The sequence below is a fragment of the Bombina bombina genome, chromosome 4, assembly GCF_027579735.1.
Source record: "Bombina bombina isolate aBomBom1 chromosome 4, aBomBom1.pri, whole genome shotgun sequence".
NCBI lineage: Eukaryota > Metazoa > Chordata > Amphibia > Anura > Bombinatoridae > Bombina > Bombina bombina.
Window position 1 is genome coordinate 1,065,073,233 of NC_069502.1, and position 21,415 is coordinate 1,065,094,647.

General features: G+C 33.5%; 1 protein-coding gene across 4 annotated transcripts in view; it reads left to right on the forward strand.

The window, feature by feature from the left end:
• The window catches only part of NRXN1 (neurexin 1), a 2,027,363-nt gene extending 2,012,185 nt beyond the window's left edge, over positions 1-15,178 (forward strand). For all 4 annotated transcript variants that reach the window (XM_053712207.1, XM_053712206.1, XM_053712209.1 and 1 more), the window contains one exon: positions 12,123-15,178. In XM_053712207.1, the coding sequence (XP_053568182.1) occupies positions 12,123-12,427 (305 nt within the window). In that variant the 3' untranslated portion in view covers positions 12,428-15,178. The remainder of the gene's footprint in view (positions 1-12,122) is intronic.
• The last annotated feature ends 6,237 nt before the right edge of the window (positions 15,179-21,415 follow it).

Consider the following 21,415-nt stretch of genomic DNA (forward strand, 5'->3'; position numbering starts at 1 on the left):
TATATAATGAGTTTGGAAATTCTAGAGCAGTGTTAATTTTGCTGCCGAAATTTTTTCAAATCTGTGAACAAACAATTAATTCCTCCTATAGAAACTTGGTTTTATTTAATTTTAAGTTTAATAAAGTATATGAGTTTAGAAATTATAGCAAAATGCTTTAATAAGGCATTACACTTTAACTAAACCCATTAGATTTTAGTCGACTAAAACAAAAACAATTAAGATGATCAAAACAAGATTAAAACAAAAATGGCATTTTAGTCCAAATACTAAAACTAAGACTAAATCAAAATTTGCCATCAAAATTAACACTGGTGGTGGGAGTGTCATGGTCTGGGCCTGCATGAGTGCTGCCTGCACTGGGAAGCTACAGTTCATTGAGGGAACCATGAATGCCAACATGTACCGTGACATACTGAAGCAGAGCATGATCCCCTCCCTTCAGAGACTGGGCCGCAAGGCAATATTCCAACATGATAACAACCTCAAACACACCTCCAAGACGACCGCTGCCTTGCTAAAAAAGCTGTGGGTAAAGTGATAGACTGGCCAAGCATGTCTCCAGACCTAAACCCTATTGAGCATCTGTGGGGCATCCTCAAATGGAAGGTGGGGGAGCGCAAGAGCTCTAACATCCACCAGCTCCGTGATGTCGTCATGGAGGAGTGGAAACCTGTGAAGCTCTGGTGAACTCCATGCCCCAGAGGGTTAAGGCAGTGCTGGAAAATAATGGTGGCCAAACAAAATATTGACACTTTGGGCCCAATTTGGACATTTTCACTTAGGGGTGTACTCACTTTTGTTGCCAACAGTTTAGACATTAATGGCTGTGTCTTGAGTTATTTTAGGGGACAGCAAAATTTGCACTGTTATACAGGCTGTACACTCACTACTTTACATTGCAGCAAAGTGTTATTTCTTCAGTGTTGTCACATGAAAATATATAATAAAATATTGACAAAAATGTTAAGGGTGTACTCTCTTTTATGGGATACTGTGTATATATATATATATATATATATATATATATATATATATATATATACACACACACATAAATATACATATTTAGGCACGTATATGTATGTATCTATATTTTTAACCCTTTGGGGGTGCAGTGGAACAAGCAATTGCAAAAGCACCCACTGCCCGTTTCCCACAGTGACGACCAGTCAAGGTTCAGAAGAGCAAACCTTGTCTGCCTGTCAATTGATAAATGGTGGCATATACATGAGTTTTGAACTGGTTAAAATAATGCTTATCCGTAACCAATTATTAATAAATAAATAAAAACTGGATTGAAATACAATCAAAAAGTTTCTTTTGTGAGTCGTGTAAGGAAGTAAAATCATAAAATTATTCATTCATAATAAGAGATTCTGAAATTGTATTACCTACACTTTTTTTTATTGAACTAGAACCACAATACTAGGGGTACAGCTAGCAATTAAATGCAAACTTTCTCTAAATGTATTGTTTATATGTCAAAAACAATATATTTGCATATTAAAGAGTTTCTCTTTTAATTGTTTAAATAGAAATGATCTGCAATCTCTTTCATTAAGGATTCAGTACATATATGCCACAGTGTATTTTTATAACACACCCTGTGATATTAGAAATAACTACATAATCCAACTCTTTATGTTTTATACAACAAGTTCTGCAATCTCTACTGTTCATATGGGAAGTTTACTAGCACCAATATTTTAGGTGCTTTAAAGGAAGCACTATAAAACCCGAAATGGGCAAATGATCTCTTGAATTCCATAAAATTCAAAACAAACTACTTGCAATAGGTACAGTATGCTAACACTAAAAATGATCATTCAACAAAAGGTCTTTTCTCTTTTTTACAAAAACCTAGGGAAATATGGATATAAAATGAGTACATAAAAATGAAACAGAAGCTTAGATATAGTACTGACAATAGACTGAAGCCCAGATAAACCCATAGTGACATATTTTTTATACCATATTTAAAAAATGGGCAAACAACAATAAAACTAAAAATAAAAGAAATGTAATTCACTTCAACCAAATAAAATGAAAAAGTTTGATCTATAAAAAGATAGTGTGGTTATCTTCAATAAAGAAGGAATATTTCCTGTACAAAGCATGTCAGTTATTGAATAAAGTGTATCTCTGATTTTAACAGGAGTTTCTAGTACAACTATAGTTGGAATTATGTCACTCAGAAGGAACAAAGAAAATATGTAGACATATTTATGTGCACATTCTATTGAATCTATTTTCAAAAAAGGAAATTATAAATGTTATGTCATAATGCAGACACAATGAGAATTGTTCTATCGAAGTGGACAAATCTATCAGATAATTATTGAATAAAACTGAAATGTTTAGCAGTATTTGAAGTGTGGCATACTTTTCAGGGTGTTTTTTTCACAAATAAGCCTTTTAGTTCACAATTGTTTAACTCCAATCATGTTAATAAATCTGGTATACTATAAAATGCAAAAAATAAATAGCAAACTATATAACAATTATCAGTGTAAGTAGATCTAGCACCTGTACATAAATGTCACAACACTAGAAAAAATGAAAATCTTTTAACTCCAATTATATCATTAACCAAGTACTAATTAAAATGGATACTAAACTTATAATTTAAACCCTATAATAAAGTACAATTTATAGTCCCTATTTATCAATTTGACAATATTCCCAGTCAGGGAACTTGTTCACCTGTATTTAGGGCAAGCAAAACATGAGAACAGGATTTGTCAATCCTCCTAATTGAATCAGAAGTTAGGAAGCAGTGGTCTTAAGACCCCTGCTTCTTTACTTGTGGTTGCAGGTTTCTACGAGCTTCCCTTGAACGCAAAGGGCTCCAAGCTGTGACTGCAGCTTGAAAAAAGGGAGCCCTATGTCCTTGTTTATGACATATTAGTTAAAGGGACCCTTAAGTAAAAAAGAAACTTTCATGATTTAGATACAAAATGCAATTAAAAAAATAAATAATTTTAATTCCAATATCAAATAGTGCACCGTCTTCTATATGCACAATTTTTGAGGCACCTACTGAGTGTGCAAGAGTTTACAGGATTGATTTTTTATTGGCTGATGACTGTTACATGAAATAGGAGACCAAGTAATTAAAGAAAACTTTTAAATTTTTCATAAAATGGTACTGCTCATTCTAAATTCAGAGTAAGTGTTATTGCATTTTTAATTATGCATTTGTTGATTATGCAATTCTACAGTAGTTAATGGTCCTTTAAAAAACCCGAGGTTGCTAACAAAGGCTACCAGTAGTGATTGGAGCTGGCTGATTTCCACCCTCTTAGAATGATTACTGCTTCACAGGTGGTTAGTCCCTTACAGACTATAACACAAAGATAGCTGATACATTTTGTTAATTACAATTTGAATCTTAGTGTGATAATTTTAAAACATTTAAACATTAAATATAAATAAATAATGAAATACTAACCTAAGTCCTTAAAATAAATGGTATCATTCTATTTAGCAGCAGCACTTGTCAGATTTTTTTGTTTTAAGTTCTTTTATTTAGCACAGAGAAAAAACACTCCCCAAACATTTGAGGAAAGATCACAGATTTTTATCTGTGCTAACAAAAGAAAACATTTTTTAAACATTTTTTCATTGCCTGGATTGTCTGGAGTAACTCCCTCCAGGCAGCTTGTACGGTCAGTTTGATGTGCTGAACTCACGTGTTGGGTACACTGGATCATTCTATTTAGACTGATCCCCACTTTACACACAATCTAGGGATTACTGCAAATGGTTATCTCTTCATTATACCTGCATCTCTGCAAGGAATTTAGGGCCAGATTACAAGCATTGCGCTCACAAGAGAGAGCTTTCATTGGCTCCAATGGGAGCCTCGTCTCGATGCAGTCAGAGACAACACAGAACTTAAAGGGACATAATACTCATATGCTAAATCACTTGAAACTGATGCAGTATAACTGTAAAAAGTTGACCGGAAAATATCACCTGAGCATCTCTATGTAAAAAAGGAAGATATTTTACCTCACAATCTCCTCAGCTCAGCAGAGTAAGTTCTGTGTAAAAAGTTATACTCAGCTGCTCCCAGCTGCAGGTAAAAATAAAAAAAAAATGAAGAAATGAACAGCAGCCAATCAGCATCAGCAGTGCTGAGGTCATGAACTTTTACTGTGATCTCATGAGATTTGACTTGACTCTCATGAGATGTCATAGTAAGCTTCCTTTACCTGATTGGTGAAATAAGATGAGAGTGCACGATGCTCATCCCTTCAGATGTCCCAGGACAGACACACTAAAATGCTGCTTAGAAATCCTTTACAATGGGAGGTGGCTACTGAGGAACTTTTGAGGTAAAATATCTTTCTTTTTTACATAGAGTTGTTCAGGAGATATTTTCGAGTCAGCTTTTTACAGCTATGTTTAAACATTTGGGTATTATGGCCCCTTAAGCGCAGCAAAGAAGGTAAGTAGCGCAGCTATGGCAGCAAATATAAATATATATGTATATGATATATGTGTTAATATGTATATATACACATATTAACACATAAATATATGTGCATATAAGCATATACATATATATTTACAGGAAACACACAGTTCTCATAGACCACAATGTAAAGGCACTTTTCAGTGCTGTTCTTTTTTTTTAACACCCCACTCCCACCAACTTTACCCCCAAAATACTGCCTAGTGCAGTTATTTTATTTAAAAATAAAATGGTACTATGTTGATAAAATACACTAAACTCTATTTAGGGGGCATCTGATCTGATCTCTGGTTAATTTTATAAATGCTAATGGATGGTTATTTATTGCACGCCCGCAAATGGGCAAATTTGCCCATTTGCGGGTGTGCAATAAATTAGCACTTCACTTAAACTAGCCCTTATTATACATAAATAGTAATTCATAAACAGTAATTCAAATCATAATTTTCCAGCATGGGTTCTGTGGGCTATTATTTTATTTTTATTACCTGCCTCTTATTTACTCAAGTTAGATTATGCTTGTGTGTTAACCGTGGACTACGTTTACCCTACATGAAGCACATACATTTGTATGGATGAATTTACTATATATCAAATTATCTATCTATCTATCTACTATCCGTCTATCTATCTATCCATGTTTTTGTGACTTCATTTATTTTTATAAATAGCATTTCTAAAAATGTATTCATCACCCCAATATTCTTTTTACATCTAATAATACCAGGAGTTACTATATCACATAGTTAAAATCCACAATGATATATTTTAGCAGCTATGAATCAGAAATACATTCTTTACCATAAGGCATTAAAAAAAATATCTTAGGAATAATCAGAAAATATGTCTGTACTAGAAGTAGTAGTTACAAGTAGTCTGTCATTAAAATAAAATCACTAGGTTAATTCTTATTCACACACTCTGCAGGCATCTAGAGCTGCAATGTTCTTTTCTTCAAAATTAATGAAAAGTGGAAACGGAATCAACCAAAGCTTTTTCTTGAAAAATATCTCATTTTTAAAAAGCCATGAATTATAATAACTTCAAATACATAATAATACAAATGAAAAAGCCTTGAAATAATTTAATACGTAATTATTTTTCAGAAACATTTAAATAAATTAAAAACTTTTTTTAGTCACATTTTTTTTATTTTTTTTTTACAAATAAATATTTCTGTCTAAAATAATGTTTAGCCTAATTTATTGTTATTCTGTTATTTGCAAAATTGTTGTTTTATTTTTTTGTAGCTTGCCTAATGACATTTGATTAATTGATAATTTAATGTAAATATAATCCAAATTGCTTGAAGAAATAAACAGTAAGCCTAATTCCTAGAATAAAACATAAACCAGTGTATTCATCTCCTGCATACTATTTTTATAAAAGTATAATTTTTTTTTAATTAATGAATGATATCTAGTGATATTTATTTTTCCTTAATCACATAAAATGTCCATTTAATAACTGAAAATATGTTTATTTACCTTGGTTACTTTAAATGATAAAATATAGTTTTTTAAATATCATTATACTCCACTAATGCATACTCTATGAAAATGTAGAAGTTCTAAAGGATGTGGGCCAAATGTATAAAACGTTGTGCGGACAATGTTCTCAAGATGATTACTTGTCTGCATGGCTTAACACTCGTCAACTGCCTGTATGTATCATTACACACTCAAGCAAGTGTGTAATGCTACCCCTTCTCTCACACTATTGGTCGTGTGAGAGAAGGGCCTGTCAATCACCATGAGCAAGTGTGTTCGAGGTGATTTTAATCTGCCAACTCAGAGGTGGCAGAGATTGTAAGAAGCAGCGGTCTGATGACCACTGTTTCTTACATAGCGGAAAGCAGCTTGCATGTGGGAAACTGCCCTGAAAGGGCTCCAGAGCAGCTTATGCTGCTTAGTACATGGAGCCCTATGGCCTTTATTACAAATGGAGCACAATCAATAGCTCACTTTGCAGGGTACTCTTTCCATATCCCAACCCTATGCTAAGATAGGGCACAATCTGGTATTACAAGTGAATGGTAAAAAAAAATTACCAGAGAATTTTAAAGCATCTGAAATTTTTAAGGAACCCTACACTTTCATAAAATAGTGCAGCTATCATTACTCATATTAGTTATGGTGAGTTATCTGTTGCTCAAGTGCAAATCATAACATAATAGCACTGGAAATTTTAAAATTGGAGACCTGAAGTAAAGTGAATATATGCATAACAAAACACATGTATAATATACTAAAATATGATCAAATAAAGTATTTCTCACTCGAGCACTAACATATTACTCTAAACTTGTAATATGTGTTCAAAAATAACAAAGCACTATTGATTTAATTTTAGCAGTGTTATTTTTGCACTCTACTTGTAATCTAGGCCTATGTGGGCTGTACTATTTGGTAACATTAAATATGAAAATGCAACTACTAAGACATATTTTTAAGAAACAAATAAACTAAGGACTGTGGAAGGGACAAGCATCTGTAGAGTACTGCTAGATTTAAAGAGACTCTATAATGTACAGTTAAGTTAATGTTTTGGGATATAGTGCATATCATTATTGTCACTAATTGCCCTTGAACCATTCCAGTGTTCTGCCATTACCTTGTTTAAACTTTTATGTGTGGCTATTTACCCAACCTAGCACAATATGCAATGCAGCCAATTAGAAGCTACACCACCAGCTCCTATACACTCACAGACTGTGCTTCAACTGACTGATTTTTAGCTAGACCTGTGATTGAGTAGAAGGAATCTTGAAAGCAGTCAGTTATAAAATGTGCTTTGATTTGGTATAGGACAAGACAATAAAGGTTCTAAATGGCTTTCCTTTTAACATAATATATACTATACTCAATCTAATGTTCTTTAATTAAATTTTATAGTTAATAAATAAGGTACTACATCCAAATGATAATACTTTACATTTCTTATTTATACAGCTGTAAAAAACTTGGAATACATTTTAGACCCAAACCTCCAACTGACCTCTGATATAGCTATACAAGCAAGAAATACAGTAAGAGACATTATGTCTCCTGCTTGTAAGAACCCTGGATTTACATCATACATCTTATAAGATCATATCTTTCAATTTGAACACATAACTGGTGCTTTATTGTTAAAGAACTGGCATTCATCTTGTATTATCAAACCCTTTTAGCTTAGTTGGAAAACTAGTTCTACTGAGCTCCTTATTGGATATTTAATTCTATTAAAAAAGCAAAAGCAAGTTTATACCATTAATTCAGGCCAGTTCGATGGCCTTTTGAAAAGGCAGTAGGTAACATCAATCAAATGACTGTTTGCATAGGAAGACTGAAAAGGTAAGTGAGATAATTGTGGAAATGTGCTTAGTGAGAGAGACATTCCAGCAGGTGGAACATTGATTTTGCTAGCATTTAAATACATTTCCTTGTTCCCATTTTGAAGCTTCATTGTTAATAGGAACTTTCCTTTTTCCAATCAAGCTGAGATGTCACAAAGTAAAAGCTAATTGGCATTTCTTGCCATAGGGATGTTTGTTCATGAAAAGTAAAGAACTGTTTTTAGCCTAATGATTAGTGATAAAATGTTAAAGCTGGCACAATGGGATTAAATCTTTCTATATATGATGCGTGTAAGGCACAAAGTAGAAGTTTGCTGTGTTCCAATGGCAGTCCAATTACTCTCACTTACATGCTAATACTGTACAGATTAGTTCTACAAATTAAACCTTTAGAATTGGATTTTTCTTTAATATTCTGTAGTAGAAATACTGCTCACTTTCCTTGTGGGTTTTACTTTATTTTAAACACTGATGTGTATGAGGAGATAGTTGAGTGATTTCTTTATGGAAGTATTGTAAAATGTGGTCATGTTGAGTCTATGGGGTCAATTTATTATAGTGCGAGCGGTCATGATACGCTGTAGCGTATCATGTCCGCTGCATATCGATAAATGCAGGCAGCATACGCTTCTTGTGAACTGCTGGTGCAATATCGCCCCCTGCAGATTGGCGGCTAATCGGCCGCTAGCAGGGGGTGTCAATCAACCTGATCATATTCTGTCCACCACCTCAGAGAAGGCGGACAGGTTATGGAGCAGGGGTCTTTAGACCGCTGCTTCATAACTTCTGTTTCCGGCGAGCCTGAAGGCTCACCAGAAACACGGGGATTCAAGCTACGTACAGAGCTTGATAAATATGCCCCCTATTACTTTTACAAATGAAAAGATAGAATATATATTTTTCTTTTTGCGTTTATATTTAGGAACTATTACATTATTTTTATTAAAAAATCAGAAAACTAAAAAACAATTCTAGCATTTATATAAAAGTTCACTATTTAAATATTTTAAAAAAAAAGTTTTTCATAAAAATAGTTTAAGCCATTTGTTAGGGACATCTCCTGACAGCATGTAATTGCTACTAGTGGAGTAACCATGACAACGCCTACTCAATTGCTGAATGATTCTAGGTCACCGTGGAAAATATTGCAAATATAGGAAATTGCTTTTTTATGAAAATTAAAAAACAAAAAAAATTGTGTAAGGTAATTTTGGTTTCTGACTGCATGGTTCTCAGCATCTTAAATTGCAAATATTGTAATAACCCAGTCACTATTAGTTGAGCCTCGATTGAGAAAAAGCCCGAATAATGCAGTTTTTTATATAGTGTTGGCAGTTTTTGTTAAATTTCAGAAATTATAGGTGCCTAGATATATATATATATATACTGTGTGTGTATATATATATATATATATATATATATATATATATTATTGTATTTATTTATTTATTGATATATTTAGTTACAATCAATAATTTATTTTGTCAATCTAAAGATAACTACTACCTGGTGATCCTTAACTTTAAACTGGCAAGTAAAAATCCATCATAACATTCATTGGAATACAATTGCTATTTTTACTTTGACCTTTGCCCACACTATATTTTATGCTATATTTAAAGGCTGCCTACCTACCTGCCCATCTACCTTGTTAATTGACATTTTCCTTTAATGATTCAGATAGTGCATACATTTTTAAACAACTTTCCAATCTTCTTTTATTGTCAAATTTACTTCATTCTCTTGGTATTGTTTGCTGAAAACACATTGGGGCATATTTATCAAGCTTCGTATGGAGCTTGATGCCCCGTATTTCTGGCGAGCCTTCTAAAGACAGCTGCTCCATAACCTGTCCATCTGCTCTGAGGTGGTGGACAGACATCGCCGGAAATCTACCCGATCCAATACGATTGGGTTGATTGACACCCCCTGCTAGCGAATCTGCAGGGGGCAGCATTGCACAAGTTCACAAGAACTGCTGGTGCAATGATACATGCTTAGAGCGTATGCTATCAGCATTTATCAATGTGCAGCGGACATGATCCGCAATATCGGATCATGTCAGCTCGCACATTATTAAATAGGCCCCATTGAGTGAGCCAATGAGAAGATGTTTATATATGTACCACAACGTAGCAGCTAGCACCTAGTAGTGAATTGTTGCAATTTCAAGAGTATGAAGTAAATATTATAATAGAAGTACTGTACATTGGAAAGTTGTTAAAAAATTGCATGTTCTATCTGAATCAGAAAAATATAATTTGGACTTTACTGGCCCATTAAATAATGTGACCCATTTGTAGCATACTATAACATAAAAAATAGCTTGCTCAACAATGGCTCTGAAAAACACAATTCATTTTAGTCAGTATATTTTAATATTTTTATGAGTCTTAAAAAAGTATTTTTAAAAGTTTAACATGCAAACATTTATGTATTTAGATATATATTTTAGTTTCATACCCATCCTTTGTTAATTAATTCTTGCCAAAATATTCGTATCAACTTGTCCCCAAGAGCATTTCCCAATTAATTATATAGAAAGAAAAAACTAAATACATGCCTGAGTTTAAGTTTTAACTCAACTGAGAAACAAATCAAGTGAAATTCCTGATTTGATTGGTCTCTTAATGGGAATTTTAAAATATGTGCTCTCACGTAACTGCATAAACTTACTCAGTGGAATTTCATTTAATTGATGGTTTAAATTTTCTTGGTGAGAGCCTATAGTTTAACTTTCCAAATAAAGGCAACTGAAACACACAAATCTTACACAAATATGTTTTTATATAGTTTAATTGGCTGGTTTATTTATTAAAAAAAGACAAATATGAAAATACAACTGTTTTCCATTTGTGTGTTTTTAACTCCCATAAGATATCTGGGTATTTGATAGGCAAGTTGGTAGTTTTGTATTGAAAACTATATCCCATAGAACATATTTTTTTTTAGACAATCATTGTTTAAATGTGTTTGCAAGCGAACTCTGTGTAGTATAAGTTTATTTCATAGTTATTTGCCTTTAAACTATGCTTAAAGTGATCTATGAGTCTCATATGTAAATTTAGTAGTTTTTTTTTTTTGCAAGAGAAATCAGTAGTAACTGTGATTTGCATAAACCTTTTGTAATAAATAATTAAACATGTACATGACACTTAAAAATTTTGTGGTTCAAGAAGAGTGTAAAATTATAACATAAGGTACAAATTACTTACTGTATGTTTAATAAATTTACTTTTTTTTCTTGGTATCCTTTGTAGAGAGCATATCTAGGTACACTCAGAAGCATGCAAATATCTGGAGCACTATATGGAAGCAGTTTTGCAACACTTTTTTAACAATGTTACACACTTTTAAGCACTATTATTTTATTATCAGTTATGTGTAGAGTGCCAACAGATTCAGCAACACTTTAAACGTGGGTCTAATATGTAAGGTCACAATTATGGGAGACAAATAGATAGAGGTCCCATCCAATAGTTGCATTGTTTTAAATAAGCTCTCATGAAGGTGGTCTACAAAGCAGCTGGACTCGTAGGCTTTTAGACAATCATTGTTTAAATGTGTTTGCAAGCAAACTCTGTGTAGTATAAGTTTATTTCATAGTTATTTGCCTTTAAACTATGCTTAAAGTGATCTATGAGTCTCATATGTAAATTTAGTTGTTTTTTAGTCTAAGTTCAATTACATTCACATGAAAATAAAAATAATAAATAAATAATTAAACTAGCATTTCAAACTGCCTTGAGAAAGGCTTGAAGCTATGAAGTTCATTTTAACAGTAAGGTGCCCTATTGGTATATGTAGCAATTATTTATTTTGCAATTTCACATTTTTTAATGATACCACATAGAGCAGCAAACCCTTGGTCCACCATAGATGCAAGTGTATTTAATAGAACTTTAACCTTGCTTTAACCATGCACAAAATACTTTGAATTATTCACTTAGCAGTTTTCCAGTTTACAGACTTCTTCATTCTCCTCTTTTAAGATATTTTATTAGAGCTAGTCTCTTTCTAGTACAAACAAATCCACTTTTAAGAGCCTTGTATACTAACTAGGTTGATTTTTAATCTTGTGCACTCAATCTGGTTTTTACCAAGCAAATGTCCAAAACTAGCCACCTTAAATATACTAAAATAAAATCAGAAATATTCAGAGTATAATTTCCAGTTCAACATAAAATTACTTTTATCTGTTAATGAAAAGATCTGTGAATGTCAAAATTCTATATACTTTATACTGTAGTGGGTTGTATAGAAATATAATATAACAGTAACCATTTATTTTGTTTTATGCAGCAAATCCAACGAGAGCCGGAGGAAGGGATATCCCTGGTTCTGCAGAGGTCATCAGAGAATCGAGTAGCACAACAGGCATGGTGGTTGGAATTGTTGCTGCAGCAGCACTTTGCATCCTCATTCTTCTTTACGCCATGTACAAGTACAGAAATAGAGATGAAGGCTCATATCATGTAGATGAGAGTCGAAATTACATCAGTAATTCAGCACAGTCAAATGGGGCGGTGATCAAGGAAAAACAACCCAGCAGTGCTAAAAGTTCCAACAAAAATAAGAAAAACAAGGATAAAGAATATTATGTCTGATCCCAGCCGCTCTATGAACATGTGTATAGAAATAGTCTTCATTTTATCTGAGACATAAAATTAAAATACTTATTTACTTTTTATGAAGCACATTGAAAAAAAAAAAAAAAAAAAAAGACAGGGAATGCAATCAGAAAGGAAAGACTGTTTTTAAAACAAAAACGCATCTAGTGGTTTTGTTTCCCAGAAACAGGAGCCAAACAAAATTCCCGACTATCCAGTGTTTTCATTCACTCTGCCAATCTTTTTATGTTGCTGGAATGTTATGGAAAGACAATTCTGACACCAAGCATTCTTAAAGCACAGAGAGATTTACAACATGAAGGCACAATATTAAAAAAAAGCTACCTATGATTCTGGATTCAGCCAAAGTGCTAGCGCTTTCTATAAAAAAAAAAAGTTTAATGCCAGTAAAGACTTGTTTGAACTTCTGATCATCAGAGGAAAATGTACTTGTGCAGAGAAACAATGACAAAAACATATTTAAAAGTGCTGGCTTTTCAGAAGACTTATATTAAATACTTTCACAAAGCCCTTTTCTGATTGGGAAGAATATGTTATGGAGGCCTTATTTTCATAAATGTGGAATATAAGGCACTTTTTTTCAAAATAAAAACCAAGAGGGATAGATGCAATCATTGGGAAATTTTCATGCACGCTTAATATGTTATTACATATGTTTATATAAAAACACATCTATATGTGCTTTCTGGACTGTGAAAAGTGATGTTTTATAGCCTGTTGTATAGACAATGCAAAATATATCTGCTCTTCAGCCATTTTTGGTAAAATAAATGTTCTAAGTGTTGCTAGGTAGAGAACGTTTTCTGATGTCTGATGCAACAGACCCGTTTCAGTTTTTTGCAGCCATTGCCAATTATAAATTCCTTTCTTTTTTTTTTCTTTTTCTTTTTTCTGTCTTTTTTTAAGAATTTTAATTTTAGTGTGTATGAAACTGGGGATGAGTATGAATGTACATAATATTGTTAAAGTTTGACAGCACAATAAACTACATTCCACTGCAGCCAAGAAACAGTATGGGACCAGGAAGTAGAAAGGTCTTCTTCAACTCCTGTATCTTGCTCAAATAAAAAGAACACTTTCAATCTATCAACAAAGGCTCTCCAGACTTCTTAACCTTCTTTACCTATGTTAACAATCTCTTTGGGAATTGTGCTTTTTACACAATCTTGACAAACAAATATACTGTATAGTTATCTTATTTCTTGGAGAAAGTAGAAATGTTCATTTATTTTCTTGCTTTGAATTTTATTCTAAACATAACAATACATTAACATGACATAAAATTATCTTGAAAATATATAAGCATTATGTTTCTATTTAGTCTATTAAAGACAATTACAATATGATGCATTATATTAATTTTACTTTGCTGCCAAACCTATTGTTATTTTCTCTCCAAAGAATTGAGTATATTACTTTAACCTTCAATGCATGCTTTGAATATTTTTGTATAAAAAAGCGTGCAGTATCTAAAAGCAAAGTATTTTATGTTGTATTATTTTTAAGAAAACATAATCTCACATTCTTCAGCTCTGCATATTGCAAATTACAATATACAAGATTATAGATCACATTTTATAGCTTAAATGATTAGCATAGTTTTTTAGCAGGTATATAGCAAAAAACACAGAACAAAATTCCACACAAAAGGAAATGCAAAGAGCATACTTTAGACTGAAAGTGGGTACTTCAAGATAAATCAGTCTGCTCCGTTGAGGGCCTCCTGGGAGGAATAGAGATGTTCACACATTATAGACAGGAAGGAGGAATTTAAAATTAATTTACACAGCAGGGCAACAAAGCAAGAGGTCTTTTTTTTACTCACTCTGTTACTGATAAATAATGCTTGAAGTCCAGACATGTTCACTCAAGCATTCAAAATGCAACACGGTTGAAAACCTAACAGTACGTAGGGCTGCCAAAGACATTTAATCCTTTAGAACTGTATTTGTAAGGGCTTTTTGATTCATTTAAGAAATTGATAGCTATAGTAGAACACACCTTAAAAACAATGCTTAGACGATCTGCTGTTCTTTAGAATCACAAATGGATACCAATGTAAGTGAATTGTACTCAGGGAAAGACAGTTAGTTAATGCTGGGGTATGAGAATGTTAAAAAGCTGCAGTGTAAGAATCAGCAAGGTTCAAAGGCTATGTAAATGCTCAAAGCCCTAAAATAGACTTGGCAAAAATATTCAAATAATATTATAAATATATATATAAAGAAGAGATATAAAAAGAGTTTTAACATATTGAGTATATTACTTTATAATAAAACATTTTTTTTCTTCTTTAAATCTAATTCCAATCAAAACATTTGTCAAAATCGAAATATATTGACAAAGTTTATATTTTATATTTTATTATCATTGTTAAAAAATTAGTTGAAAATATTGCAATTGTATCTATGTAATATCAGCTAGCAATTCAACATTTCATATTATTGACCTACTATGATGAACACATTTTTTATTGCCCACTGATATGTTGTAACTGGTCTGGATGAGGTGGCTTATTTTTAATCCTGTCATGTGTTGCCTTTTCTTTTTGACAAAAAACAAAAGTGTGAAATGGTTCATCCCCCCAAAAATCAAGAGGCCCAACACCTCATAATCGTATTTGTGTGATTGAATTTAATTTTGTTGCAAGGCCAATTTATCCATTATTGGAAATGCTAAGCAAGTGGAATTTATTGTTTTGTTAATAAAATGTTTCTTAATACACAACAGCGTTTGTCGAATTTACTTGAAGAAATGTACATATAGTCTATTATTAGAATTGGTAACAAAAATGTAATATAGCAATTCTGAATTATAAGAACAAGGTATTGTATTACACATACTGTAAGTTCCAATCATCTAAAATTGTAGGATTTTCATATTTATTTTAAAATCAGTTGTCATATCCATTGCTTTAACAGATATGAACAATGCATTGTGTGAAAACGCATCAATCATGCTACAAGGATTCATTATATCAAGTTCCCCTTTTCTACCTCTCTCTTTGCCACTGTTTTATTTTTTTTATTTTTTGTTTTCCAGCTGTACTTTTTTAACAATTGTATTTATCCCTGTGTGTGTATAAAGATACCTCAGAAAGGATGGCAGCTGTATATACATCTTATCTGTAAACTAAAAGTTGAACAAAAGTAGAATAACAATGTGCAACATTATTGATTTTGGATGCAAAAACCCAGAAGTATATTATATACTCAGTGACACATAACTGTAAGTAACAAAAGGTTAATAGGACTTTAGATTTATTATTTCAGATTTTTGAAGTTTAGTGAACAATACAGTCTCACAGCAGACATGGCCAGTAGTGTAATCAGTTGTATAAGAAGAGGTATTAGCAGCAGAAAAGTAAGGTTGTTAGTTTACTTTATAGATCAATAGTGAGGATTCATCTTGAATATTGTGTTCAGTTTTGGAGACTTTGGGGCCTATTTATTAAAGGTCTTGCGGACCTGATTTGACAGTGCGGGTCAGGTCCACAAGACCTCGCTGAATGCGAAGAGCAATACGATCTTCGCATTTAACATTGCACCAGCAGCTCACAAGAGCTGCTGGAGCAACGCCGCCCCCTGCTGACTCGCGGCCAATCAGCAGGGAGGTGTCAATCAACCCGATCATACTCGATCAGGTTGATTTCCGGCGACTCCTGTCCGCCTCATCAGAGCAGGTGGACAGGGCTATGGAGCAGCGGTCTTTAGACCGCTGCTTCAAAACTGGTGTTTCTGGCGAGTCTGAAGACGCGCCAGAAACACGGACTCACAAGCTCCGTTCGGAGCTTGATAAATGGGCCCCATGATCTAAAGAAGGATATTGGCAGAGACTGTTCAAAGGCTTCTAAAATGGTATGTGGCCTTGGAAATACAAGTTACAAGGAATAACTTCTTAGAGAAGAAAAAAGGGAAAACTTGAAAGTATTTTAAGAGATTTTATAAAGATGAAGAGTAATCAAACTTTAACAAAAATAGCAAAACTAGTTCAAGTGGCCATTAACAGGTGGTAAGGTAAATCAGTAGTAACTGTGATTTGCATAAACCTTTTGTAATAAATAATTAAACATGTACATGACACTTAAAAATGTTGTGGTTCAAGAAGAGTGTAAAATTATAACATAAGGTACAAATGACTTACTGTATATTATTAAATTTACTTTTTTTTCTTGGTATCCTTTGTAGAGAGCATATCTAGGTACACTCAGAAGCATGCAAATATCTTGAGCACTATATGGCAGCAATTTTTTAACAATATTACACACTTTTAAGCACTATTATTTTATTATCAGTTATGTGTAGAGAGCCAACAGATTCATCAACACTTTAAACATGGGTCTAATATGTAAGGTCACAATTATGGGAGACAAAGAGATAGAGGTCCCATCCAATAGTTGCATTGTTGTAAATAAGATCTCATGAAGGTGGTCTACCAAGCAGCTGGACTCGTAGGCTTACTAGACAGTAGCAGTGTTAGCACAATGTACAACCATATTAGATACTCCTATTGCATTAAAGATATAGGACATCACTTTAAATATAGGACATTAATAGAAATTACATATATTTATTAGAAATAAGTCCTATATAATAGTTATACACAGCTATACAATTGGTTATAATAATATGGTCTTAGGAAACAGGACCCTCATTCGAGTGATTACTTTTCAGATTCAGGGTTACACCCCTTGTACATTAACTCCACTTACTTTAGCTTATGTGTGTATATGAGCACTATTTACACTCTTGACACTGATCCTTGTCTAAGGACAAAATCAACTCACATATAATTTCACACTATTTTAACTTTTAATGTTTATTTTCAAGTTCAACCCTTTGCATCACTACACTGTATCTGAACACTTATGAAGATGCAAGTGACTATTATCACTTGTTGCCTGTCATTATAACAAAATAAGCACTGGCAAACTCTGTCACTAACAGTAAATTCTGTACAACACAGTTCACCCACTTCCTTATGATTTCCACTTTATAAATGATACATTTATCACAATAGTTTAAGATTATCTTATTCCTCCATATTACTTCACTTGTGCAAAAATTCTTTTAGTTTTTAAGTCAGCCTTGAATTTGGAAAATGTCTTTATTCTAGAAAGTAAAGCCTAGATTACGAGTCTTGCGTTAGCCTTAAAAAGCAGCGTTGAGAGGTCCCAACGCTGCTTTTTAATGCCCGCTGGTATTACGAGTCTGGCAGGTACAGGTGTACCGCTCACTTTTTTTCCCACGATTCGAGCATACCGCAAATCCCCTTACGTCAATTGCGTATCCTATCTTTTCAATGGGATTTTCCTAACGCCGGAATTAAGAGTCTTGGAAAAAGTGAGCGGTACAGCCTCTCCTGTCAAGACTGTTACCCCATTTAAAAGTCAGTAGTTAAGAGTTTTATGGGCTAACGCTGTAACATAAAACTCTTAACTAAAGTGCTAAAATGTACACTAACACCCATAAACTACCTATTAACCCCTAAACCAAGGCCCCCCCCACCACATCACAAACACAACTAACTTTTAACCCCTAATCTGCCGACCGGACATCGCTGCCACTTTAATAAATATATTAACCCCTAAACCGCCGCACTCCCGCATTGCAAACATTATTTAAATTTTATTAACCCCTAATCTGCCGTTCCTAACATCGCGACACCTACCTACATTTATTAACCCCTAATCTGCCGCCCCAACGTCGCTGCCACTATATTAAATGTATTAACCCCTAAATCTAAGTTTAACCCTAACCCTAACACCCCCCTAACATAAATATAATTTAAAATAATCTAAATAAAATTACTACAATTAAATAATTTATTCCTATTTAAAACTAAATACCTATAAAATAAACCCTAAGATAGTTACATTATAGCTAGCTTAGGGTTTATTTTTATTTTACAGGCAAGTTTGTATTTATTTTAACTAGGTACAATAGTTATTAAATAGTTATTAACTATTTAATGACTATCTAGCTAAAATATGTACAAATGTACCTGTAAAATAAACCCTAACCTAAGTTACAATTACACCTAACACTACACTATAATTAAATTAATTACCTACATTAACTACAATTAATTACAATTAAATTAAATAAACTAAAGTACGAAAAAAAACACTAAATTACAGAAAATAAAAAAATAATTACAAGTTTTAAAATAAAAAAGCCCCCAAAATAATAAAAATCCCTACCCTATACTAAATTACAAATAGCCCTTAAAAGGGCTTTTTGCAGGGCATTGCCCCAAAGTAATCAGCTCTTTTACCTGTAAAAAAAAAAATACAATACCCCCCAACATTAAAACCCACCACCCACACACCCAACCCTACTCTAAAACCCACCCAATCCCCCTTAATAAAACACTAACCCCTTGAAGATCACCCTACCTTGAGACGTCTTCACCCAACTGAGTAATCCTCCAGACGGCCAGAAGTCTTCATCTGAACTAGGCAGAAGAGGTCCTCCAGACGGCCAGAAGTCTTCAGCCAGACGGCATCTTCTATCTTCATCCATCCGGAGCGGGTCCATCTTCAAGCCAACCAACGCGGAGCATCCTCTTCTTCCGACGACTCCCTATGAATGAAGGTTCCTTTAAATGACATAATCCAAGATGGCGTCCCTTGAATTCCGATTGGCTGATAGGATTCCATCAGCCAATCGGAATTAAGGTAGGAAAAATCCTATTGGCTGATGCTATCAGCCAATAGAAATGAAGTTCAATCCTATTGGCTCATCCAATAAGCCAATAGGATTGAGCTGGCATTCTATTGGCTGTTCCAATCATCAGCCAATAGGATTTTTCCTACCTTAATTCCGATTGGCTGATAGAATTCATTCGTCGGGAGTCGTCTGAAGAAGAGGATGCTCCACGTCGGTTGGCTTAAAGATGGACCCGCTCTGCTCCGGATGGATGAAGATAGAAGATGCCGTCTGGATGAAGACTTCTGCCCGTCTGGAGGACCTCTTCTGCTCAGATTGGATGAAGACTTCTGGCCATCTGGAGGACCACTTCTGCCCAGTTAGGTGTAATTAGTTTAAAAATTTGTAATTATTTTTTTATTTTCTGTAATTTAGTGTTTGTTTTTGTTTGTACTTTATTTTATTTTACTTTATTGTATTTGATTGTATTTAGTTTAGGGATTTAATTTAATTATAGTGTAGTGTTAGGTGTAATTGTAACTTAGGTTAGGTTTTATTTTACAGGTAAATTTATACTTTTTTAGCTAGGTAGTTATTAAATAGTTAATAACTATTTAATAACTATTCTACCTAGTTAAAATAAATACAAACTTGCCTGTAAAATAAAAATAAATCCTAAGATAGATACAATGTAACTATTAGTTATATTGTAGCTATCTTAGGGTTTATTTTATAGGTAAGTATTTAGTTTTAAATCAGATTAATTTATTTAATTGTAGTAATTTTATTTAGATTATTTTAAATTATATTTAAATTAGGGGGGTGTTAGGGTTAGGGTTAGACTTAGGTTTAGGGGTTAATAACTTTATTTTAGTGGCGGCGACGTTGTGGGCCGCAGATTAGGGGTTAATAAATGTAGTTAAGTTGCGGCGACATTGGGGGCAGCAGATTAGGGGTTAATAAATATAATGTAGGGTTCGGCGATGTTGGGGTCAGCAGATTAGGGGTTCATAGGTATAATGTAGGTGGCGGCGGTGTCCGGAGCGGCAGATTAGGGGTTAATAATATAATGCAGGTGGCGACGATATTGGGGGCGGCCGATTAGGGGTTAATAAGTATAAGATTAGGGGTGTTTAGACTCGGGGTTCATGTTAAGGTGTTAGGTGTAGATATATAAAGTATTTTCTCATAGGAATCAATGGGGCTGCGTTAGGAGCTGAACGCTGCTTTTTTGCAGGTGTTAGGTTTTTTTTCAGCCGAATCTGCTCCATTGATTCCTATGGGGAAATCGTGCACGACGATGTTTTACCTGCTTACCGCTAACATAAGCAGCGCTGGTATTGAGGTGAGATGTGGAGCCAAGTTTTGCTCTCCGCTCATGTTTTTGCGGCTAACCCTGGGTTTAAAAATACCTGTAATACCAGCGTTGTCTTAAGTGAGCGGTGAGAAAAAAATGCTCGTTAACACTGCACACCATTACCGACAAAAACTCGTAATCTAGCCGTAAGTGATTTAGAATTGAGGTAAATTGGTACAAATTAACATGATCTCAAAAGAGAATTCCTAAACCACATATATCTCAGATATTGTTATAATATCCTTTGTGGTTTATTATTAATAGGATATGATGAGTAAGCTTAAGACTCTCAAAGGCTATTCACAAATTGGATATGGTGATTAAACTCACCGTACCAAAGGTAGAGTCCAAACACTGATACTATAAGAGCATAAAGCTATGTGTAAGTTTTAATAATTTGCTTTAATTTAAGAGAAATTTCTTATTTGGCAGATTACACAAAATAGTAAAGAGAATTAAAGAGAAATTTCTCATGTGCCAATTTACCAAAAGGATCTCTAAGTAATTCTGCAAACTGGTTAAATATTGACTGTTTAAAAAATCTCAAACATTTTTTTATTTTTTTTTAACAAATTATCTGCATGGGTCAAAATTCTGATATCAAGAATAAGTCAATATTGGACTATTACCAGAACTCTATATCCAAATATCATTGTCAAACGCATACAATATAAGGCATCCATACTTGATTGTATCCAAGTGAATATGAATAATATCTCAAGCTATTATTTACAACTGATACAATGTACTATGGAAGACTGGCTTATTCAGATACATTATCATAAACATTGTATCTTTGACACCCACCTATTCCTAATGGAGAACAAATGATGACATCATATTAACAGGCGGAATAATAGGGGGATAAATACCCACCACAACCGAACATCCGTAAACCCTTTGAGAAAGCCGATTCTGTCGGCGGAACATGTCAGGGGAGGTTACGAGTTAAAATGG